General features: G+C 38.7%; 1 protein-coding gene across 1 annotated transcript; it reads right to left on the bottom strand.

Annotated features, from left to right (window-relative positions):
- Positions 1-2706: 2706 nt before the first annotated feature.
- On the bottom strand, positions 2707-3330 carry LOC121249358. Its single transcript, XM_041148070.1, has one exon. The coding sequence runs from the start codon at positions 3328-3330 to the stop codon at positions 2707-2709; it is 624 nt and encodes a 207-aa protein (XP_041004004.1).
- Positions 3331-24732: the final 21402 nt, after the last annotated feature.

Genomic DNA, 24732 nt, shown 5'->3' with positions numbered 1-24732 from the left:
CTATGAGCTGCCTCATTGCCCATTCGATGGACATGTTGTACTTGACAATCAGCAAATGCTTTCATTGTTTTGATCTCTCTGAACAGGTTGCCCACCATTGTCATAGACTCCCTTTCTTGGCTGAGTTCCTGAACTAGTAGTAGGCAGTCACCTTCAAGGATCAACTTTGGTATGCCCCAGGTGACACAAAATTGTAAACCCCTTAACATAGCTAGAGTTTCTATAGTTTCACGAGTAACCACCTCATTCACCACTTTACTAACTGCCAGTAGAACTTCACCTTTCTCATTTATGAGTATTGCACCTACTCCTGCTTTTTTCAGATAAAAAAATAATGCCCCATCCACATTAAGATTTAAGTAACCTTATATAGGTGGTTTCTAATGAAAAATCTGCTTATCTTTTACAGTAGTGGATTGCAATTCTTGGTGGATTTTCTGCTGAGATAAAGCAAATTCAATCACATAGCTTGGTTCATGTAAAAATGCTCATATATCAACTTATTCCTTTTGAACCAGAAGCCCCATGCCATTGAGAAGAATTTTGATAAATCTTCTAGGTTGCCTTCCTTACTAACCAAAAGTGCAATATCCCATATAGATACAACTGCCTGAAGCTTTTGTAGATATGGAAAGTACTTATTCCACTAGTTTTGAATAGCATGATGAAAAAATAGAGCATGTGAAATGTCCTCTCTTCTTTGTTGACAGAAAACACATTTATCTTCAATTACCACATGTTTTTTCTGAAGATTCTGAAATGTGGGTAGTCCATCATGGCAGGCTCTCCAAGCAAAAATCTTGATCTTGTTTGGAATTTTCATTTTCCAAATGTTCTTCCATAATGCTCTTGTTCTACTTTCCATAGAAGATTCACCTGATGTCTGCTTCAATTTGCTGTGTAAAAGTTTGTAAGCACTTCTGACAGTTAAAATGACATTCTTTTCGTGAAGCTAGATCCACTTATCAATATTCGAGCTTGGATAAATGATGATCTTAAAATTTTTTTTAGCAATGTTTGGATTGAACAAAGCTCTAACTTCGTCTACATTCCACCATTGTGTATTTTCATCTATAAGAGAATCAACAGTATCATCCATCTCCTCCACTGCACTACCATATGTGAGTTTATTGGTATTTAAACCTGGGATCCTAGGGTCTTTGTAAATCTTAATAGAATGTCCATTGTCGATTCTCCAACAACAGCCCTTGTACAATAATTTACTTGCTTCCCATATTCCTTTCCAAGCATATGAAGGATTAATTCCCAGTTTTGCTTCAAAAAAATTAACTATTGGAAAGTACTTTGCTTCATATATGTTGTACAACAAAGTGTCTACATTTTGCAATAATCTCCAATTTTGTTTAGCTAGAAGTGCCATATTAAAAATTCTTAAATCCTTAAAGCCCAACCCTCCTCTAAACTTTGACTCACACATCTTCCCCTAGGTAATCTAGTAAATCCTTTTTTCATCTGCTCTCTGGCCCCACCAAAACTGTGCAATCATCCTCTCCAAATTAGAACATAACGATCCAGGAAGCTTAAAGCAACTCATGGCATACATTGGAACTGAAAGGGCCACTACTTTAATAAGGACTTCCCTTCCTCCCTCTAACAACAAGCTTCCTTTCCATGTTTGAAGTTTTTGCCATTCTTTCTATTTGATCACTGAAAATGCTTTTGTTTTCGACCTACAAACCATAGGAGGTCTTCCCAGATATTTCTCTTACTGCTGTATATGTTGCCTCCCCATAGGGACATAATATCATGCTTTAATTCATCATTAACATTTCTACTAAAAACAATGGCAACCATATTGATCTTCTAACCCGATGCTCTTTCATAAGTATTGAGGAGCTCTTGAACTTTTATGTTGGTTTCCATATCTACCTTGCAAAAAATGACACCATCATCTTTAAATAGTAGATGATTTATTCTAGGGGCACATCTACAGATTTTTATTCATTCAATTGCTTCCCTTCCATCAAATTGTCTTAATAAGCTTATAAGACCTTTAGTGCATAAAAAGGAATAAATAAGGGGATAGGGGAGTCTCAACCCTCAAGAGGGCACAATAGGACCTTTTGGAATCCCATTAACAAGCACATAAAAGGTAACAGATTTGATACACTTCATAATAAGATTAATCGGCTTTGGACAAAATCCAAGTGTTATCATCATCCTTTCTAAGAAACCGCACTCCACCCTATCATATGCTTTGCTCATATCAAGTTTAAGAGACATATACTCATTTTTTCCTTTTTCTCTTTTGCTTCAAGAAATATTCATAAGCAATGAGGACATTATTAGTGATTTGTCTTCTGGGAGCAAAAGCACTTTGTGACTTAGAAACTATCATAGGCAATATTAACTTTAGTTTGTTTGCTATCACTTTTGAGATCAACTTATAAGTAACATTGCAAGGACTAGTTGGGTGAAAATTAGCCACTTTAACGGGAGACTTAACCTTAGGGATTAGAGTAATGAAAGTATAGTTGAGGTCTTGTGGAAACTCACCAAACTTCAGAGCTTGAAGAACAATAGCAGTAATAGAATCCCCAATTATGTGCCAGTATCTTTGGAAGATATAGGGGACATGCCATATGGGCCAGGTGCTTTTGTAGGGTGCATTTGCTTCAAAGTTGTTACCACTTCATTTGCAGAGAAAGGTCTTGAGAGATCGTCAACCATTTGGTCTGTAACTCTTTAATTGATCTGATACAGAAACTCCATGGGATCATGCTGATCTTCAATTGAGAATAGAGATCGAAAATAATCAATAATGAGATTGTCTTTCTGGTCTGCTTCTTTCCATACCCTAGACTCATCTTTCAACTTTGTTATTTTGTTCTTCTTCCTACAGATAGAAGCTTGTGAATGGAAATACTTAGTATTTTGATCACTATCTCTAAGCCAAAGTGACTTAGACCTTTGTCTCCACATTATTTCCTCTCTCCAACCACTTTTGCACTTCCTATCTAGCAACCTTATGGTCATCAGTCCTTGTGAACCTTGGATTTGATTCTTGTATCGATTGAAGGCTCTTCTTAGCTTTTCTAAGCTTTGCTTGTACATTCCCAAATTTATCCTTATTCCATTTATACAGAACTTCTCACACTTTGAGATCAGCTGCATAAATGTCCCCATGTTATTCTGCCTCCCTCCATACTTCCAAGTCTCTTCAATGATGTTAGCACATTCCTTTTCCCCCACCCATATTGCTTCAAATGTAAATGGCTTTCTTCTTTCATTATGTTGTTTCTCACCAATTGTATCTATCCATATTGGAAGATGATCTAAATAAGCAGCCACTCCATGAATAGTCATCATCGTGGGATATAATCTACACCATTAAGAATTGGCCAAAAATCTATCCAATCTCGCACTGATACACCCATCACCTTCCCTTCTGTTACACCATGTGAATGGTGAGCCATTATACCCATAATCCCTAACTGACACTCAGCTAAAACACTTCTAAATTCAAGCATTTGCTTCTCAAGTCTATTCCTTCCACCATTTTTTTCATGCGAATACAAGATTTCATTGAAATCTCCAAACACAAGCCATGGAGTATCATCCTTCAAGTTTAGTGCTTTTATTAAACCCCATGTGTCTGATCTAGCTGCCGTATCTAGGTGCCCATAAACTCTGTTATATGCCAAACCATTTTGTGATCATCATCATAATTAATTTGAGCATCCACATGGTATTTAGAATAACTCAGGATGGATAACTTAATCTCTTCCTTCTAGAATAATGCAATTCCTCCACTTTTCCCCTCACAGTTAGGGCTGGGCAGAATTCCAGAATTTTCGACTCCGCCCGACATCCACTCCGATTCCGACTCAGACGGAGTCAGAGTGGTCGGATTTCGGAGTCGGAGTTCAGAGTAGCTCCGAACTCCGTCTCGGAGTCGGAGTCAGAGTTCGGAGCTCCAACTTCCGACTCTGAATTTTTTTAAAAAAACCCAGATGTAAAATGACGTCGTTTTACATCTGGGGTTTTCTAAAAAAAAAATAAACGACGCCGTCCCACTTAATGTGGGACGTCATCCTTTTATGGAATGGAGGGGGCCAAAATGCAGGAGCTCCCCCCCCCCCCCCCCCATTCCCTTCTTCTTTCTTCCTTCTCACTTCTCTATTCTCTCTCATCTGCTGTAGCCTGCATTAGCGATCTGCTGCCGTGCTGCGTCTCGCATCTCCGTTGCTGCCGTTCGTCATTGCTCCTCCGTGCGACTTCAAGCCGAGCTTCAGCCTAAGGTGAGAGTGACGGGTTTCAAACTTCCGAGCCCTAGAATTAAATTTAGTAGTTTAATTAATTAATTTTATGTAAAAGTCTCTCACTCTCTTGTGAATTGGTATTTTGTTATGATTCCTATGAATTGATTTTGTAAATTTGTAGTAAGGAAATGTGTTTAATGAAATTTATGATGTGTTTGTAATTTGTTTTGTATGCATGCATAGTGTTTGATAAAATGTGTAAGAGATGTGTAAGATATGTGCATAAAGTCAAGCTGGTTCATTTGCGTTGTTTTGTTTACATGTAAAACAAATAACAGATATATAACAGTTGAATATTTTGTAATTAATTTTATCCATTTTGTAAGGTCTTGGGTGTGCTTGGCTTCTCTCATAACCAAAAAAGAAAAAAAAAATTGTTTTGGGTCCACGATATATAACTCCTCCTCCATTTTATGCTTAAAAAAGATGATGATATATTTGTATATACCATGATGACAAGAAATATGGGTCAAGAAGAACTGGATAATTGGGAACGTAGAGTTGGTGAGATACTTGAAAGACACCATGTTAGATTATACATATAGATCGATAGTGTTGGAGGATAGCTAGCTAGCTAGATGCCAAACAAACAAAATCAAAAGAAGCATGCATATATATATATATATAGGACAACATTGAAACTACTAATGATCAGACGAGCATATATGCAACAATTGCAGGTTGCCAGAATGTCTCGAGGAAAGGGTGCATATCACCATTTATACCATTCCATAGATATATAATATTTAATGAGGCGCATATATATATATATATATATATATATATCGCGATTAATGTAGTAGTAGTACTACTTGATGATTAGAGGATCTTTTGTTTTCACACTTGTCTAATTTGTCTATATATATGCAACAACTCTTTTGTTTTGTTTTGTATGCAAGATAGATTATGTTTGTGGTGAATTGTTTGTTGTGATGATTATTGAGCACACATGTGAATAGGTGGGTACAACTGTTATTTGTTTTATATGTACGTGTGTGTCCACATATCCATATAGTAGCACTGTGACCGGTGACGACCCAATGGCAATTACCAAACAGACATTAATTAAAGAGGGGATAGTCGACAATAGTTCAATGACTTTGGGGCAAGTTCGGTGGCTTGACATTGATTGAGAAATACTTGTAATTGCTAAGAATTGCATGAATTTCATTTGGGCGGAGCCACCTTGCTCTGGCTTCTTCCATAATTATTTTTAAACTAATTTTTTTTTTCATTATTATTTTTTCAGCTTCTTTGATTGTGATATGGATCATCCACAAGGGGATGTGGTGGATGCCAATGCTACAACTCCTACACCGGTGGGTACTTCCACCCCTAGAGCCACATCTAGGGCAGCTACATCAAGAGCAGCTACATCTCGAGCAGCTACTTCTTGTGTGAGTAGTCGACTCCCACTCCCAGTTGATATAGAGGATGAGGATATGTTCAACGAAGAGGAAGAGGAAGAGATGCCCATTGAGCAAGATCAACCACCACGGCCTTCTAAAAAGTGGTCGTGGACATGGGAGCATTTTACCAAAATTCCTGGTGATGTTGCGAACCCGGTAGCAAGATGTCATTACTGTGGATCACTTTGTGGATGCCATTCGAAGAAGCAATGTACCAATGTGTTAATAGCATATCTAAATGGTTGCCAACGATATAAGATAGTGAAGGGATTGCAAGCCACTGATCAGACCAACCTCAGTTACCAAACTTCTACAACCATTGATGCTACACAGAGTAAGAAATTGGTCATCCCTCAATATAGTAAGAAGATGTTGAGGGATATGCTTGTAGATATGATAATTACTGATGAGATGCCATTTACCACAGTCAAAAAAAGAGGCTTTCGAAAGTTTCTAAATTTTGTTGAGCCACGATTTCCGATTCCATCACGGTATACAGTGATGCGAGATTGTATGAAGAGGCATGCGAAGGACAAGGAGGAGATGAGGAAGATGTTTATTACCACTGGCCAGAGAGTGTCGTTTACGACTGACACATGGACTTCAATACAAAACGTCTGCTACATGTGTATCACAGCACACTACAATGACAGTGAGTGGATTTTGCATAAAAAAATATTAGTTTTAAAGAAATTGTGGATCACAAAGGTGCATCCATTAGGGCAAAGATGAATGATTGTTTAAAGGACCGGAGAATTCGAAAAGTGTTGTGTATTATAGTTGACAATGTCAGTGCGAATGAAATAACAATTGATTGGTTTAAGAGGAACACGACGGTGAGAGATGATGTCATTCGGGCCCACGAGTTTATTCACGTTTGATGTTGTGCTCATATCATTAATCTCATAGTTGTTGAGGGGTTAAAAGAGGTTGATGATTCCATAACCTGAGTCCGCAACATTGTACGATATGTGAGGGGTTCCCCTCAAAGGCTTGCCAAGTTTAAGGTAATAGCAGAAGATCTTAAGATTGAATTGTCTAGTCTATTGTGCTTGGACATTTCGACTCGATGGAATTCTACATACATGATGTTGGATGTGGCACAGAAGTATCAAAAAGCATTCAAGCGGATGGAGGTCGAGGATGGGGGCCTGAGGTATGCTTTGTTGGAGCCAGCAGGACAGGGGCTCGGTGTGCCGGACGCACATGATTAGACCAGTGTGAGCCACTTTGTTGAATTTTTAAGAACTTTTTATGACATAACCATGCGGCTATCTGGATCCAAATATACGACTGCGAACTCATTCTTCAGCGAGCTCTCGGAGCTTCACTTCCAGTTGGAAAATAGTTGTACTGACTCTGCTGGATTGTTATCTGCTATGGCTACGAGGATGAAGATCAAATATGATAAATATTGGGGGAATATTGAGAAGATAAATAAATTGCTATTTGTGGCTGTGATCCTTGACCCCCAAGTTAAGTTGGCCATTCTAGAATTTTGGGTAAATTCCATCCTCGGGGCAGTGAAGGCTGCAGAGTTTATTAGATTGCTAAAAAGTGATGTTGATGACTTATATAATCACTACAATAATAGTTGTCAGCGTTCATCCGCAGTTGGTCGCTCCTCACATTCGAGGGCGACGGGATCGACAGTTTCCTCAGGTGATACTGACCTATCTGTAGGGGTTAGAGGCAATCGTATTATACGGCAGTATCATCAGCTAATGTCAATAAGGAATATTATGCATTGTACATATGAGATTGAACGATATTTTATGGAAGCTATCGAGGCACCTAGTGATGTATTTCAATTATTAACTTGGTGGAAAGTTAATTCCACCAAGTATCCAGTCCTTTCCCATGTGGCCCGAGATGTGCTAGCCATTTCTGTCACTACGGTTGCCTCAGAGTTGGCATTTAGCACTGGAGGTCGCGTGTTGGATGCTTATCGGAGTTCATTGTCACCGTCAACCGTGGAGGCCCTCGTTTGCACACAAAATTGGATAAGTGAAATGCCCATTGGATTAGATATCGTTGGCGTTGATGCCGAGAGCTATAGGCTTGAATCGAGTAAGTTTATATGCTTTTAAATGATGATTTAATTATTTTTAATGTTTCTAAGTTTTACTTTTTATAATTTTATAGATCTAATTATGATTCCTAATATAATTGCTAATGATTGAGAGTATGGAACGGATGCCACTTGAGAGTTGGGATGGAGTTGAGAGAACCCCCTTTATTGATAAGAATCAAATTATTCTTTTACCGTGTTCAATTTTTTGTTATCAATTTTTCTTCATTTATTGATTACAACTTTCTATTTTCATTTCAAGCATGACCAATGGAACAAAGCATTTGAGTGAAATCCGTGTTTAATTTTTATGTAGTTATATTTCAAGGCTGAGTCATATTGTTATTACGTTATAAATGAGACTGTTATAACTTATGGCTACATCATACATGTTATTTACTTTTTAAACTATTTATGTAGTTATATCTCGAGCAAAGACGTGGGATAAGTACTCTTTATTCTATAATTTTTATTAGTACTTATCCATCCTCTCTCAAACGTTTATAATCTATTATCCAACTGAAATTAATCGAATTATACAAATCCGTACCATCATTCTTCTCTATATATACATACATCATCTAAGCTTACCTCAGCATATGGAGGATACTTGTGGTCTAAAAGTACAACTAGTGATGTGAACAGATTTGAAGGGATAAATTATGCCCATCAAAAACCTTGAAAAAACAAGTGTTGCATCAACAACAAGCCTCCAAACTCTAGTGTTGAGGGCAAAATTAGTTGATTGGCATATTCTTGTGAAAACCTGTGTAAAATTGAGTTGTAACAAGTGTTGAAGCAGTGTAATATGAAAAAGATTGAAGTGTGCTCAACATGGCTCAACTGGCGCTCGATCCGCGCTCGAGCGAAACCCATGCAGAGAGGTTCGCCTGATATGTGCTCGACTCAACGGTCGAGCGGAACCCATACAGAGTGGTTCGCTCGATGTGCGCTAGACTCAGCTCTCGAGCGGAACCCATACAGAGTGGTTCGCTCGATGAGCGCTCGACGTGGCGCTCGAGCAGAACCCAAAAAAAAAATATATGTTGCTCACTATCTGAAACGAAATTGAACAACAAAATTTAAATAAGAAAAAAAGAATAGAAAACAACAACTAGAAATTTATTTCTGAACGGAGTTCAAAAATTTAATTTGGAGGTCAGAGCTCCAACCACAGTTCGGAGTTCTGATCGGATGTCGGAGCTCCGACCACCGTTTGGAGCTCCTATCAGAGGTCGGAGCTCCTACATCCTATCGAAATTCTGAACTGTGGTCGGAGCTCCGACCTTCGACCTCTAATTGGAGTCGGACTCCGACTCCAGTTTTGAGTCAGAGTCAGAGTTGTAATTCGACTCTGACTTTTATCGAAGTCGGAGGTCGGAAATGATAACTCCGACTCTGACCCCTACTCACAGTCAATAGCCATAGAATTCAAAAATCCCAATTGATACTTATGATTCCATATGTCGAGCTTTCAGTTTTGTTTCTCGGAGAAACAAAACATCTGGAACTTCATTCTTGACAAGGTCTCGAAGTATACAAATTTCACGTTGATTCCCAAGCCCCCAGAATCTCCAACTCATTGTTTTCATTGCTTTCGACAGAGCTATGAAATAGCCTCCACCGATGTCATCAATGTGTAGTCCAAAGTGTCACCTTCATTACTTCCCACGTGCATCTTCTTCCTTGTATCAATCTGTAACTCCTATTCTCCTTCAGGTACACCTCTCTTCCTTCCTAACTTTATTTCCTTCTTATTTTGGGCCTCACTGGTAGTTTCTATTTTCTGTCTTCTCCACTTACGGCCTTTGACCACTAGGCTAGACAATGTTTGAGATAATGGGCCCTCAATAGATTGTACCGAATTAATAGGAGATGGATCCAAGCCCAGAGACTTTGTGTCCCGCTAGTGAATTGATACAACTCATAAATCCCCTGGTGTTGTAATCCCACTTTCTCTGCATGATCTCCATAACTTTGGCTATTACCATCCTCTAGTCTCTTATTTGCTACTGATAATTCGGCATTTAATCCCATCGTGATCTCATTTTGAATTTCGACAATTACATTTCCACCAATTACTCCTTGCTTTTCCGCCTGATTTTTGTCTTCCTCACTTGTCCCGACCACTATTTCTTTCCTTTTGCTCATTGTCGGAGTTGTTGCCAGAATGGTCACCTTTTTCATCCATGGGTTCTGCTTGTTTTGTTGTTTCTTCTTCCAATTTAGACTGGCAGCTCGTAACCATTGTCCATAGGGGAATCCTTTAGCTTCATATGATTCCACATGGGTTTTGTGTTCTTCACACTCCTTATGATTCCATAGGGGAATCCACAAGAAGCGAATCCAACAACCTTTAGCAGAACCAATATTTATTTTTTCCAAGGCAGTAGAGGTTTTGTAACGTCCATACAAACTCTGACTCGCATAAACTCTCCCCATGCGAAATCACCCTTATCTAGATCAACTTTCAAGACTTTTCCTAAGGAGCCCTAATCAAATTTCCAATATACTCATTGCAAGCCATTAAAGTGTGTTTTGTAATGAATCCCATTAAAGTGGATTGAGCTTGATGCCCAACTTATTTGTTATCCTTTCGTTTTAACTAGTTATTGAGTTGTTAATGGCCTATAGGCCTGGTTAAGGTAAGCAATAATCGGCCCGGGGCCTTAGTTGGTGGTGGTCAACTAGGGGGCATGGGTTAAGAGTATATACAGGGGAAGAACATTTGTAAGGGGAAACTCTGGAATATTTATGAGCTTGGTTTTTGTCATTTGGGAGGAATTGGGACCTCAAATACCCCAAGGCTTAGCCATTATTATTACTTATTTGTTCTTGATTTTTTTTTATTGTCTATATTATTGTTCTCACCACTGGGTTCATAACAATTGGTATCTAAAAACATTGGTTCTTCATAGACATAGTACGATTCAATAAACAACAATTGTTGTTGATGGAAACGATTTTAGACAAATTGGAGCATATGAGCGAAATACTTGACAGAATGCAGCAAAATTACAAGAGAATGCAAGAATCTCTCTTGCAATCACACGAACAGGAGGATGAATAAGAAGAGACAATAGAGACTGTGGAAGACAGCCTAGAAGATACAACAAAGGAAGAAAATAATACAATACAGGTGGAAGAGATAATAGCAGTATCCATGGAAGAAATCTATCTTCCACTTGTTCTTAGAAACACATAACATAAATTAATTTCTCAAACTTCAGAAGATCGAACATCACGGCCGCTTCCTAGTAGGGAAAATATTCAGTGTGAAACCAAGGGTGTTGCTCATCGAGATGGAGATTACCGTCGAGATCTTCCTGTAGGGAGTGTTGTTCAAAGTACCCAGGTTGCTCGTGCTCGATTGTAGATTTTTGATCCAGGGATTTGCACCTGCTATTTTTCCACAAGTGAGGTTCATCCACTGCTTTAAGTGGAAGCCCTTACCCAAACCATAGTACTCTCCCTCAAAACCAAAGAAGAAGTGAACGACGGAAGGGAGCTTCCTCTCATTTTCTTTTCGGTACCCTTCCCCCTTGTTTTTTTCCTTCCATCAACCGCTCCTTCGCCTAGCAGTTCATCCTCAACTATTGGAGCATGAGACACAACAGATTACCTCACCTTAGTTTTTAAATAAAGGAAATATGCCATATATTGATGTAGAATGATCTGTTTGTCATCTTTTGGTGTTGTGCTGTACAGAAGTGTATTAATGTATTTGTCCTTTAATAGTTTGTTAGAAGATTCCTTTATGCAATTGTATATACATAGTCCAATGTAAAGCTGCACATATGACAATACACTCAAAGAACAATTTTCTCTCCATTTCTCTGCGTCTTCGCTGCACTTTTCCCTTTTCTTCATTCTGTTACATGGTACCAGAGCTCCCCTTGATCCTAAGCCTACGCCATGACATCTAACTCTGAAAACGCAAACCCTAAAACACTTCACAATTCATCCTCTACCGAAAGGTTTATCAAATTTTTAGATCCTTTCAACCCCTTTCGTATCGATAATGGTGACAACCCCACTGCTGCATTGGTTTCAGACTTATTGACTGCTGACAACTATGTCAGTTGGTCTCATGCTGTGAGTCGTGCCCTTCGAGCCAAAAACAAGATTGGCTTCATCAATAGGACTCTTTCTAAACCAACTGATGCCACTGACCCACTTTTGGAAGCATAGGAATGATGCAACTACTTAGTCGTCTCTTGGCTTCAAAATTATGTAAGTAGCTCTGTTAAAACTAGCGTTGCCTTGGTTGATGATTCCAGGGTTCTCTGGCTTGAGCTTCAGGATCGTTTTACCCAACAAAATGGTCCTCACATATTTCAACTTAAACGAGATCTTGCTAGTTTCTCTTAAGGTCAGTATTCTATTAGCCTTTATTTTTGTCGCCTGAAATGTTTATGGGATGAATTGGCTATTTATGACCCTCTACCTGCATGTGATTGTGGCAAGCTGAAGTTTATCGATGAGCGATATTATAGAGACTGTGATATATAGTTTCTTATGGGCTTTTCTAACTTTTATTCCCCTTCCAGAGATCAGATTATGCTACTTGAACCCTTACCACCTCTCAATTGAGTTTTCTCTATGATTCAACAACAAGAGCATCAACACCAAATGCTTAATCACTCCCCCTCTTCAGAACTCATGGCCATGATGGCTAACACCAATTCCTATCATCCTAACCATGTCCCAAAATCTACCAATTCTGGTGGACATAAATCAGCTCGCCCTTACTGCACCCATTGCAAAATTCAAGCTCGCTCACTTGATAATTGCTTTAAAGTCAGGAATGGTTCACCTCCCCTGTGCACTCATTGTAACATGATTGGGCATTATGTTGATAAGTGCTATAAATTGCATGGATATCCCCCAGGTTATATGTTTCATGGCAAGAACAAGGGTTTTGCTACTACTGTTACTCCTTCTCGGTCTTGTTTAGGTGATGAACCTGATGCAGAACCTGTTGAGAAAATGGCTTTGACTAAGAACCAATACAATCAACTGATTGCTTTGCTACAATTTAAGGACACCAACTCAGCCATGCCACCATTTCTGTTGCTCAACCATCCTTTTCCCCCTCCCCTAATCATCTCAATACCTAAAAAATCTCTGGTATGATTGCTTGTTCCTCCTCTCAAACACACAAATCCATTTCTTCGCACACCACTCCTTGGATAATTGATACAGGAGCAACAGATCACATCTGTTGCCCTTCCTATTTTACCTCTGTCACAACCATAGTTTCCTCCTTGGTTAAGTTACCAAATGGTGCAGATGTTCTTGTCACCCAAATTGGTGTTGTCTACTTAACAGATAAATTGGTGTTGAAAAACGTGCTCTATGTTCCTTCTTTTAATTTTAATTTGATTTCTGCTAAAAAACTTGCTCTTCATTCTTCATGTTGTCTTATTTTCTTTTCCCATTCATACTTTGTATAGGACTTTGTACCAGATTTGGGGGGTGAGATAAGAATTTTGCGTTTTATTTGAGAGTTTAAAATATTGTGTTTTGTTATTATTATTATTTTGGGATTTGAAAAAAGTGAATTGAGATTTGAAAAAGTTGAATTGTTTATTATATTTTATATGAGAATTTGAAAAAAGTGTAATGATGAGATGAGAATTTTGTGTCTCATCCCACCTCCCAAACCTGCCCGCGTCTTGGACAACGATTGAGATGGGTGAAGTGAGAGGTGGCCTATATCACTTGTTGTGCTTTGGTGTGTCATCCTCAGCTTTGGTTGATGTTTTACTAGCTTTCCTTCACAAAGACCAGCTCATTAGTAGTTTTGTTTGTTGCCCAAATTCAATCTCTGATTTATGGCATTATCGTCTTGGACACATCTCTTTCTCTAGATTACTTTTAATTGATGATGCTTTTGTAAGAAAGAATTTGCATTCCAATAATCAATCACCTTCTTGTGTTTTTCCTTTAGGCAAACAACATCATCTTCCTTTTTCCATTTCCACAACTAAATCTCTGCATGCTTTTGACATTGTTCATTGTGACATTTGGGCTCCAAACTCTACTGTTGCAGTTGATGGTTCCAGATTTTTCCTCACACTCGTGGATGATTTTTCAAGGACCACATGGGTCTATAAGCTTCAAACTAAGTCCGCTGTGAGATCTTGTATTAAGAGTTTTTACAACCTGATGAAACTCAATTTCAGAAAAAAATCAAAATGTTTAGAAGTGATAATGGCAAGGAATTTCACATGACGGAATTTTTTACCTGCAAGGGTATTATTCATCAAACAAGTTCTGTTGAGGCACTCCAACAAAAGGGATAGTTGAACGTAAACATCAACATATCTTGAACGTAGCTCGTGCCTTAAAGTTTCATTCACATATCCCTCCCAAATATTGGAGTGACTTTATCCTAATTGTTGTTTACATAATAAACTGAATCCCCACCCCTTTACTCCATAATAAAACCCCTTATGAAAGTTTTTTTCATAAGCCCCCCACCTACCATCACATCAGAGTTTTCGGTTGCCTTAGTTTTGCTTCCACTTTATCCCATGGAAGGAAGAAGTTTGGTCCGAGAGGGAGAAGATGTGTCTTTTTTTGTTATCCTTTTGGAGTGAAAGGTTACAAATTGTTAGATTTAGAAAGTGAACAAATATTTCTCTACCGTGATGTTGTGTTTCATGAAAGCATTTTTCCCTTCAATACAAGTCTCTCCACCATTAATTCTCCTCCTACTTCCTTTATTCCTCTTCTTACTCCTACTCCTTTTAATATTCCATCACAGACCCTTCCTCCTTTCCCATCAAAATCTCCTTCTCAGGATTCACCTATGCCAAACTCTTCACCATCCTGTCCTGAAACATTATGTGACGCCCCGACTCCCACGTACAAAAGACACGGGAATCGTGATGTCGGGATAATGACAACACGGGTCACGCATCCCAACTATAGTGCCAAGTGTGTGCAACATGCAAAAGTGCACAATAAAAATCGCAGCGGATGATATAAATAAGTCATCTAAGTACCAGAAATTTAAATACAAATATTCAAAACAAATTACCTTTAAAAAAAGTTATACAGTCATCCCAAAATATAACAAAAGGCAAATACGTAACAAGTAGGAAAATAAATCTCGATACACAAGAGCAATCCCAGATCGCTCCTCCAACGAAGCCCAAGCCTAAGGCTCATCATCCTCATCTACATCAAAATCTGCGATACCATAAAATGGTACCACAGGTAAGTAATAATCCAAACAACCCTCGGGATATAAATGCATTAATGCAACCAACAAGCATATTCCAAAACCTCATTTTTCCCAAAAATGATTTATTTCCAACACACGCCAAAAATCTCATTTTGGCCAAAAATATAATCCGAAATTTTTCCAGAAAATGATATACACAAAATCCAACCATTTATCAGACACTGTAGGCGGGAATCACAGGCGGGACTATACCACCATTCCTGCTTACCACCATCCCTACCGCATGCACCGTAGGCGGGAATCACAGGCAGGACATAACTACCATCCCTGCTTACCACCATCCCTACCGTGTGCACCTTAGGCGGGAATCACAGGCGAGACTCTATTACCATCCCTGCTTACCACCATCCTTACAGTTCCTTTTCATATAATGAACACTTCTCACACAATGAATACTTATTAGAGCACTGTAGGCGGGAATCACAGGCGGGACTATACCACCATCCCTACAGTCTCTTTTCCCTTTTTCTCAAACCAGTCAATCTAGTCATTTCAAACATACTCAAAATCATTTCTTACATGAAAACCTAGTTTTCAAATAAATACATGAACATATATACAATCATGCGAAAACCCAGTTTTCAGTTACAAACATGAACATGCGTGCAAATGCAGTGAACAAGATATAACATCAATATCCAACAACCAACAAATGTCAACACAATCCAATCACAAACCAAACATACAATCAACTCCGTTCACAATCCATCCAACCCCCGAACTCCTCGGACTCAGTCCGGCATAACCAACCAGTTCACAGATAAAATGAGTTAGTTCAAAACTATATTTAAATCACGAAAGTTCTTTGAGAAAATACTTACAGCGCTATATTATAATTTTCGAAGGATCACGAAGTTTCAAGAAGTGATGGCTCAGCAACGAAACAGTGTAAAATACACTGTGGCCGTGGGTCTCAAAAACTCACTTTTGAACGGGGACAAACTAAGACCCGAAATTGATAGGGTAGGGCTTAGGAATGTCGGTGAAACTGCTGGTGGTGGTGGTTTGCCGTGGGTGGCGGTGTAGGAGGCTGTTTTAGGCCAAAAATACCCAAAACGGAGATGTTGATGGATGTGCTTCACTGGTGGCAGATCGGAGCTAAGGATGGGTGCTTTGGGTTGTTTGGAGGTCGATGATGAAGTGGTGAAGAGATGGTGGCCGGAGGTGGCGCAATGGCGGCTCGCAAGCACCAAAAGCCGTGCGGCTTGAAGCAACGCGTGGGGGAGTTTCGCGGCATGACAGAGGTTGAGATTGAAGGGGTAAGGTCGCCGGAGGGTGGGGGAGCTGGTGGGCTGGGCGGTGTCGGGCACGAGCAGCGCACTACGGCGCTGGCGGTGGACGAAGAAAACGGAAGGGAGGAGGAAGGAAACTGTCGCGCGCGGGAAGAGAAGCAGGGAAGAAATAAGGAGAAAAAGAAAGAAGGGAAAGAAAAAGAAAAAGGAAAAAGAAAAAGTGAGGGAAAGAAATGAGGTCTAATCCTCACATTTTGGGTCACAAAATGATTCAACGAAAATTATTTGAAAACAACAAATCAATTAAAATAATTTAAACGTAATGATACAATGAAAATAAAATAATTTAATCAAACAATCAATTAATTTAAAATAAAGAACAATTTAAATGTATCACAATAATAAATATTAAAAAAATATCAAATTTAATTTCCACAATTTAAAGATCATAAAATAAACGATTTAAAAATATCTGACAATTTTAAAATAAGAGAATAAAATTTTTGAATTAATAAAAATAATCCTTCAATAAAAATACACTAAAATACGGGGTGTTACATGTTACCTACCGCTTCTTCCCCTTGCACTTCACCTTTTAACCATTCTTCCCTTCCCTCTCCACTACCACCTCCCCCTCCCCCTCTTCCTCTTCCTCGCAGGTCAACCAGAACTCGGAGTGCACCCAAGTACTTGCAGGATTTTCATTGTGACCAGACCTCTCTCACTTCTTCAACCCAGTTTTTGACCAGGCAACAAGGTATACCTTTCCCTTTAGCTAATACTTGTCTTATCATAATTTTTCTCTTGCTTATTGTGCCTTTTCCACTATTATTTCTTTCCACCCACCTTGAACCTCATACCTATAAACAAGCACTAAAATATCCAAGCTGATGTCAAGCCATGGACACAGAATTGGCAGCTTTATAAGCAAACAATACTTGGGAGCTTACAGACTTACCCCCTAGCAAAGTGCCAATTGATTGTAAATTCGTTTACAAAGTGAAGTATAATTCGAATGGGCCAGTTGAGAGGTTAAAGGCCCGCTTAGTAGCCAAGGGTTACACCCAACTTGGAGGGGTAGATTATCACAAGACATTCTCACCTGTTGCTAAGTTGGTTACTATGAGATGTCTATTGGCAATTGCTTCAATCAAAGGCTGGCATTTACATCAATTTGATTTAAACAATTCCTTTTCACATGGGGACTTAAATGAAGAAATATAAATGAGAAAACCTCCCGGTTATACCAAAGGGACACCTACCCAAGTTTGTAAGTTACTTAAGAGTTTATATGGCCTCAAACAAGCCTCGAGGCAATGGTACTCTAAGTTCTCTAATTCTCTAATTGATTCTAGTTTCTTTCAATCAAAGGCTGACTATAGTCTTTTCACCAAGGAATTCAATGACTCATTAATAGTTTTGCTTGTATATGTCGACGATATTCTTGTGGCCAGCAATGACATCAATTCTGTGAACCGATTGAAGTCTTTTCTGGACAGAAAATTCAAAATTAAGGACCTCGGTTCTTTGAGGTATTTTCTTGGCATCGAGATTACAAGGTCTTCAAAGTGTATCCATTTGTACCAAAGAAAATATACTTTGGATATTTTGGTAGATTCTGGAAGTTTGGGCAGCAAACCAACTAAGGTTCCTATGGAACAAAATCTAAAGTTGACTCAATCTACTGGCACTCTTTTATCTGACCTGAGTGTATATAAAAGATGTGGGTCGTCTTTTATGCCTCACCATCACTCGGCCTGACATCTGTTATAGTGTTCAAACATTGAGCCAATTCATGGTTCAACCCACTGATATGCATTTGCTAGCTGCCCAGAAAATTCTGAAATACCTCAAGGCTGCACCTGGTCAGGAATACTTCTCAATAGCTCATCCTCCCTTCAAGTTGTTGCATACTGCAACTCGGATCGTCCTTGATTTCTTGGAAATCTAAGAAGCAATCCATCATCTCTCGTTCATCTGCCGAGGTAGAGTATCAATTAATGGCAGCTACCTGCTCTGAGCTTACTTGGCCATGTTTCATTCTCTCCACACTCGAAGTACCTCATCCTCAAGCTGCCATTCACATTCCCACCAACCCTATTTTCCACGAAAGAACTAAACATATTGAGCTTGATTGTCACTTGATTCTTGACAAAATTCAAGATGGAAGTGTCTCTACTCAGTATGTTCCTAGCAACCTCCAATTGGCTGATCTTCTAACAAAAGCTCTGCCCTCCATTGTTCTTCATCATCAGGGAGTTCTCAATCTCCACTCTCCATCTTCCGCCGGGGGGGGGGGGGTATTGGAGCATGAGACATAACATATTACCTAACCTCAGTTTTTAAATAAAGGAAATATGCCATATATTGATGTAGAATGATCTGTTTGTCATCTTTTGGTGTTGTGCTGTACAGAAGGGTATTGATGTATTTGTCCTTTAATAGTTTGTTAGAAGATTCCTTTATGCACTTGTATATACATGGTCCATGTAAAGCTGCACATAAGACAATACACTCAGAGAACAATTTTCTCTCCCTTTCTCTCCATCTTCTCTGCACTTTTCCCTTTTCTTAATTCTATTACATCAACACAACCACATATCAAACACCCCACCATCCCCAAATATCACAAGCCCTAGCTTTCCAATCCAAAAATTCTCAATCTCAATTAACTTCCCCGCCCAACTCAAACTCGTTGCGTCGGCTTTAGCAGCTCAACCCGCAGATCTCTAGTCACACCTTCTCCTATCAAAATCTGACCCGAATTTTTGACACCACTTATGAAATTGAAAAGAAAACCTTGGATGTGTGGAAGAAATCACTCATTTTCGTGATTGAGCTCAATACTTGTTATAGGTTGTAATGGGGGTCAACGTTAAGGTGCAAGGGGTGGAAGTCCAAGGTTGATGAAGAAACAGTTAATGGTCAGGTGAAGTGTGAGAAGTGGATCCAAGATGATCACCACAGAACAGAGGAGTCTAAAATGGCCACAAGTGACCATCGAAGCCCTCCCAATGAATTAGAACTCTCCCTTGACACATCTTCCATTCAAATATCTACAAACTTGGTGGAGCAGATCCTAACGAGATGCAAGAATCTTGGGTTCTCTGCTCACAGGTCCTTTCTTTGGGCTAAAACAATTATTGGCTTTGAGGAAAATCTGGGTAACTTTCAAATCTTGGTTGATATCCTGGGGAGTAGTAAGCACTTTGCTACAGAATGGGATTTTCTTATCGAAATGAGAGAGGCTGGTTGTCATGAGATTAATCCAAGAATTTGGTGGGTTGTTTCTAAAAGTTATAGTAGAGCTAATCTTTCATAGGTGAACTTCAAAGGAGAGAAGCCCATGCAAGTCACACTATTCTCTACTGCTCAGTATAATGTAGCCACCAAACCCACCCTTCAGGAAATGGTGTTTGATGTGGATCGACGTCAGTGTTGCACACCGATATGGCCAAGAAAAATATTTTTATCAAAAGAGGCATTTATGCTTATGGTTTTGAGATGCCCTCTGCAATTCTTCAAAGGGGGATTGTTCCTTTCCCAGCTTGATGAGGCTTGGTCGAATGTCGGGCCTTGGTTCTTGCTTCCGCTAGGGAACTTGAGAAGGTCATGTGGGCCTTTGGCGACTTTGTGGTAGAGTTTGCGAGAATTTTAAGGAATTATTGGTGGAATTGAGGATGCTATTCGGGAGCTTTGGAAAAAGAAGAGATGAAGCTGATTGTGATTTAATTTTCTAGCTTGAAGGTTGCTGCAAGTTTGCCAACCCAGTAAGAAATATTTTCTATTTCACTTTATTCAGATGATGAAGAAAATGGTCCTATGAGAATGAAGAATGAACTTGAACGTTCGTTGAATATTTTTTTAAAGGGTTGGTAGAAAAGTCACCAAAAAGAAAATGGATTATGTAAAGAAACAATCAAATAAAAAGTATGCAAAGAAAAAAGAATATGAGGCACATTTAGTCATTAACCTAGAATATTAAGAGATTTTTGAAGGACACAACAATTCCCAATCTTTTGGGTACAAGTAAGATGACAACAATAATGATGATAAGCTATTCTGCATAAAGGATGGTCTACAAAGGGATTCCTTTAATGTGGTTAGAAGTTTGAATCATAGAAAAGGGATTTGCTCAATCAATCAGCTTGGTGCTTGGAAACACAAATTTGTTGATGATGTGATGGAGAATATATTTTTTTGTCCTAGTTGAATTGGGTCTCGGTCATTATCCAACAACCGTTTGGTATTGCCCATCAATGATTGTAGCAAGCATGGATTATTTCTCTATAGAAAGCTTCTTGGTACAGGTAGTCATTCGCCTCATCACGATGGCTCAAAGCCCCATACAATCTTAACATGCGACTTGAGCACGCTCTATACAATTGGCAAAATATCGTGATGGCAAAATATTGGAGTCCTAGCCAGCTATGCGGACGAGTTTTTTGTCCAAGATGTTGGATTTTGACAAATTTGAATAGCATAGAGGCTGAAATGCTAAACTGGTACCTTGAGGACAAGTTTCTTTAAAGGGGGAGAATCTGTTATGAATCCCATTAAAGTGGGCTGGGCTTGATGCCTAACTTAGTTGTTATCCTTTCATTTTAACTAGTTGTTGAGTTGTTAGTGGCCCATGGGCCTAGTTAAGGTAAGCAATAATCGGCCTAGGGCCTTAGTTGGTGGTGGTCGATTAGGGGGCATGGGTTATGAGTATATATAGGGGAAGAACATCTGTAAGGAGAAACTCTGGAATATTTCTGAACTTCGTTATTTTCATTTGGGAGGAATTGGGGACCTCAGATTCCCCAAGGCGTAGCTATTATCATCTCTTATTTGTTCTTGATTCTTCTTTTATTGTCTATATTATTGTTCTTACCACTAGGTTCATAACATGCTTCTGTGATCTGAATTTGATGAACTTGTTGAGTGCCATCAAAATTCTTTAGAAGCACTAGAGTTTTGTCAAACGTCCACGGTCCCTCCCTTTGAACTCTTTGCTTATCTCGAACATCTTCAAACTCTACTAATAGTAGGATCGGTCCTAGATCACGGGAACGAATAGTTTTAACTGATCGCCAAATCTTCTTCATTTTTTTGCTTAAAGGTCTATCGATTGTAATGCTTCAAAGCTATCAATTTCACTCCATGCAAAACTGTATCTTCCAAAACACTTGGCCCTACATGAATCTCTTCTTGCTCTTTCTCGATCCGTTAAAGACATTTGTGCATAAAGCATCTCTTACTCGCCCTTCATGATGCACTCCTCTACCATCAAACCTGTACAAAGACAGAAACTAGGACCTCTACTCAAATGAAGACCATGAGAGAGGAAAAAAAACATAACCTTTCTTTTTATAACTCTTTTAAATAGATAGGGTTATGTACAATTATGGAGTTTAAAAAAATTAATATTTTTAAAAGAGTAGTGATACACTAACAACTCATCTACAATTTGTCTACTACTAATAAAATATAATTTTTTCAAATTTTAGATACATCAAATCAAAACCAAAAAGCAAAAATCAAATTTGAAAAAAAAAATATTATTTTATTCAATAGTAGTTTTTTTTTTTTTTTTTGAAGTAGAAGTGCTCATGATCTATTTTTTAATAATGTTGGCAATCGGCCATTACAAGTTCGGAAATTGAAGAACAAACCGAATCAATATCAATTCTTTCTTCATCTAATAGCATTGCTACCCTTGCAAGTTCATGTACAACTTGGTTGGCATTCCTCTTGACATGTCTCACCCTCCAATCAGTACCATCCAAAAGTTGTATAATTTCTGCAATGATAGGATTGTTACTATAATCAAGCTCCCTCTGGTTATGTATTGCAGATACAACATTTGAAGAATCTCCTTCAAACAAGCACTTAATCAGCCAAAGATCCTTGCATAACTTAACTGCTTCAAACAACCCCTTACTTCAGCCATATCAATATTTGAGCAAAAAGACATAGGCTTCATCATGCTTAATAACACAGACCCTTCCCAGTCTCTAAGCACAATGTCAATTCCAATCCTATTTGCTTGTTTCTGCACTGCAATATCCCTGTTGATTTTTATAAACCCCTCAGGTGGACCCTCCCATCTAACTGCAACATTTGAACCTGAAACAAGGTGACAAGTGGTGGCCTCCATAGCTTGCTAATATAGATCACATTCATTGACAGCATGCTGAAACAAAAAAAAGGGTGAAATAAACTACTCTTGATGAATTAAGGAATTCCTTCTGTGCCATAAAGAATGAGCCACATAAGCAAAACAAGCAAGATCCCTTCCTTGCAACCTGTCAAGCATCTATTTAAAGACCTAAGTGAAATCTACATCAATAATAGCCATTTAATAGTATCACCCATCATCCAAACATCCATAGTAGTAGGACATACCCATAGAATATGCCTAGTGGGTTCATGTTCTAATAAACAAATAGGACATAAATTGTTCTTAATCACCTTTCTTTTATAAAGATTCAACTTAGTTGGGAGTGAGTCTGAAATAGCTCTCCACATGAAATTCTTGACAGAGTTAGCAACAGGTAAATCACACAATTCTTTCCAACAAGGATCATACTCAACTCGAGTAGAGGTCTCACCATAAATACTACAAGTTATTTCCATATAGAGATGATAAACACTTTTGACAGAAAATAATCCATTCTGAGTCCCTTTCCATACTTGTTTATCTGGATTCCCCAAAATACTAATTAGAATCTGTAAAATTGATGCAGCCTCCACTTCATTAAAAACAAACTGGACCAATTGGATATTCCACCAAGCATTCTGTTTATCAATTAGTTCCTCAACCAAAGCATTAGGTCCCAAAGTCTGAATTTGAGATTGAATCTACCCGAGTTGGTCCCTGGAATCCATTTGATCTGCCATATGTGAATCTGACCACCATTCCCCACCCTCCAGATGAGACCGTCTTTAAGAATCCTTATGGCTTGCTAAATGCTTCTCCACATATAGGAAGGTCTTGACCCCAAGTTTTCTTGCAACACAGAAGATGAGGGAAAATACTTTGCCTTAAAAATTCTGCTAGGTAGGCTGTTTGGGCTGTGAGGAATCTCCAAACCTGTTTAGCTAATAAATCCATGTTAAAACTAGTAAGGTCTCTGAACCCACATCCTCCTTTCTGCTTACCAGTACATAAAACATGCCAAGATTTCCAATGCACCTTATTTTTATCTTCCAGACCACTCCACTAGAAATTGATGATTAAAGAATTCAACCTTTGACATAAGTTTTGGGCAAAAGGAACACACTCATGCAATATGTAGGAACTGACAGAAGCACAACCTTGATAAGAACTTCCCTTCCAGCTTGAGATAGAAATCTATTTTTCCAATTTCCCATCTTGCTTTGTACTTTACTCACAATAGTCTGAAAAGCCCTCATTCAAGATTTACCCATCAAACTGGGCAGCCCCAGATATTTCTCCATGTTAGAAGTGTCATTTAAACCAACAATCTCCTTTATATAATCTCTAGTTGAGGCTTTTGTGTTCCTACTGAAAAAAGAGAGGTCTTATCTCTATTGAGTAATTGTCTAGTGGCATTTTCATAAATACTTAGAATATGATTCAATCTTCCCCATTCCACCATATTAGCTTGACAAAACATCAAACTATCATCTACAAAAAACAGATGATTCATCGACAACACACCCCTAGCAGTAGGCACACCAGAAATTAGCCCTTGATCTTCTGCTGCAAACAGTTTGGAACTCAAGGCCTCAGGACATAGGATGAATCGGTATGGTGAGAGAGGACATCCTTGTCTTATGCCTCTTGAAGGTCTGAATGTTTGTTGAGGTGAGCCATTAACCAGCACTGAAACACTAGAAAAGGAAACACATTCCATAATCAAATGAATCCAATTATATGCAAAGCCTAACTTAGCCAAAACAGCCTTGAGGAACTCCCATTCCACACGGTCATAAGCTTTGCTCATGTCGAGCTTTAATGCCATATAATCCTTCCTGCCATACCTATTCATTGTATGACAGGTTTCGAAAGCTGCCAATATATTATCAGAAATTAAAGTCCAGGCACAAAAGCACATTGGGTTGGAGATATTAACTTTGGCAATACACACTTCAATCTATTAGCTAACACCTTTGCAATCATCTTGTATAGCACAGTACAAACTCTGATTGGTCAATATTTAGATAAAAATTGAGGCTTAAACTTCTTTGGTAACATAACAAGATAAGTGTGATTAATCCCAGCTATTGATTGCTTATTATTCAGAAAAGATAGGACTATCTTACAAACATCCTCCTTCACTATTGGCCAATGATCTTGGAAAAAACATGCAACATAACCATCAGGGCCAGGGGCTTTATGAGGACCCATTTGGAAAAGAGCAGTTTCTACTTCTATTGCAGTAAAAGACTGGTTCAACATTGCATTAATCTCAACAGAGACCTTTTCTGTTAAATTAGCAAGACATAAATCAATGTTAGAAGGAATAAAGGA

The sequence above is a fragment of the Juglans microcarpa x Juglans regia genome, chromosome 2D (genome assembly GCF_004785595.1).
Source record: "Juglans microcarpa x Juglans regia isolate MS1-56 chromosome 2D, Jm3101_v1.0, whole genome shotgun sequence".
In the NCBI taxonomy this organism is placed as follows: Eukaryota; Viridiplantae; Streptophyta; class Magnoliopsida; order Fagales; family Juglandaceae; genus Juglans; species Juglans microcarpa x Juglans regia.
Note: the sequence above shows the minus strand (reverse complement) of the source record. Positions and strands in the feature narration are given on the sequence as shown.

What these genes read in the sequence shown, in the direction of transcription:
- LOC121249358 (XM_041148070.1), bottom strand. Translation starts at nt 3,330, where the DNA reads ATGATGACTATTCATGGAGTGGCTGCTTATTTAGATCATCTTCCAATA.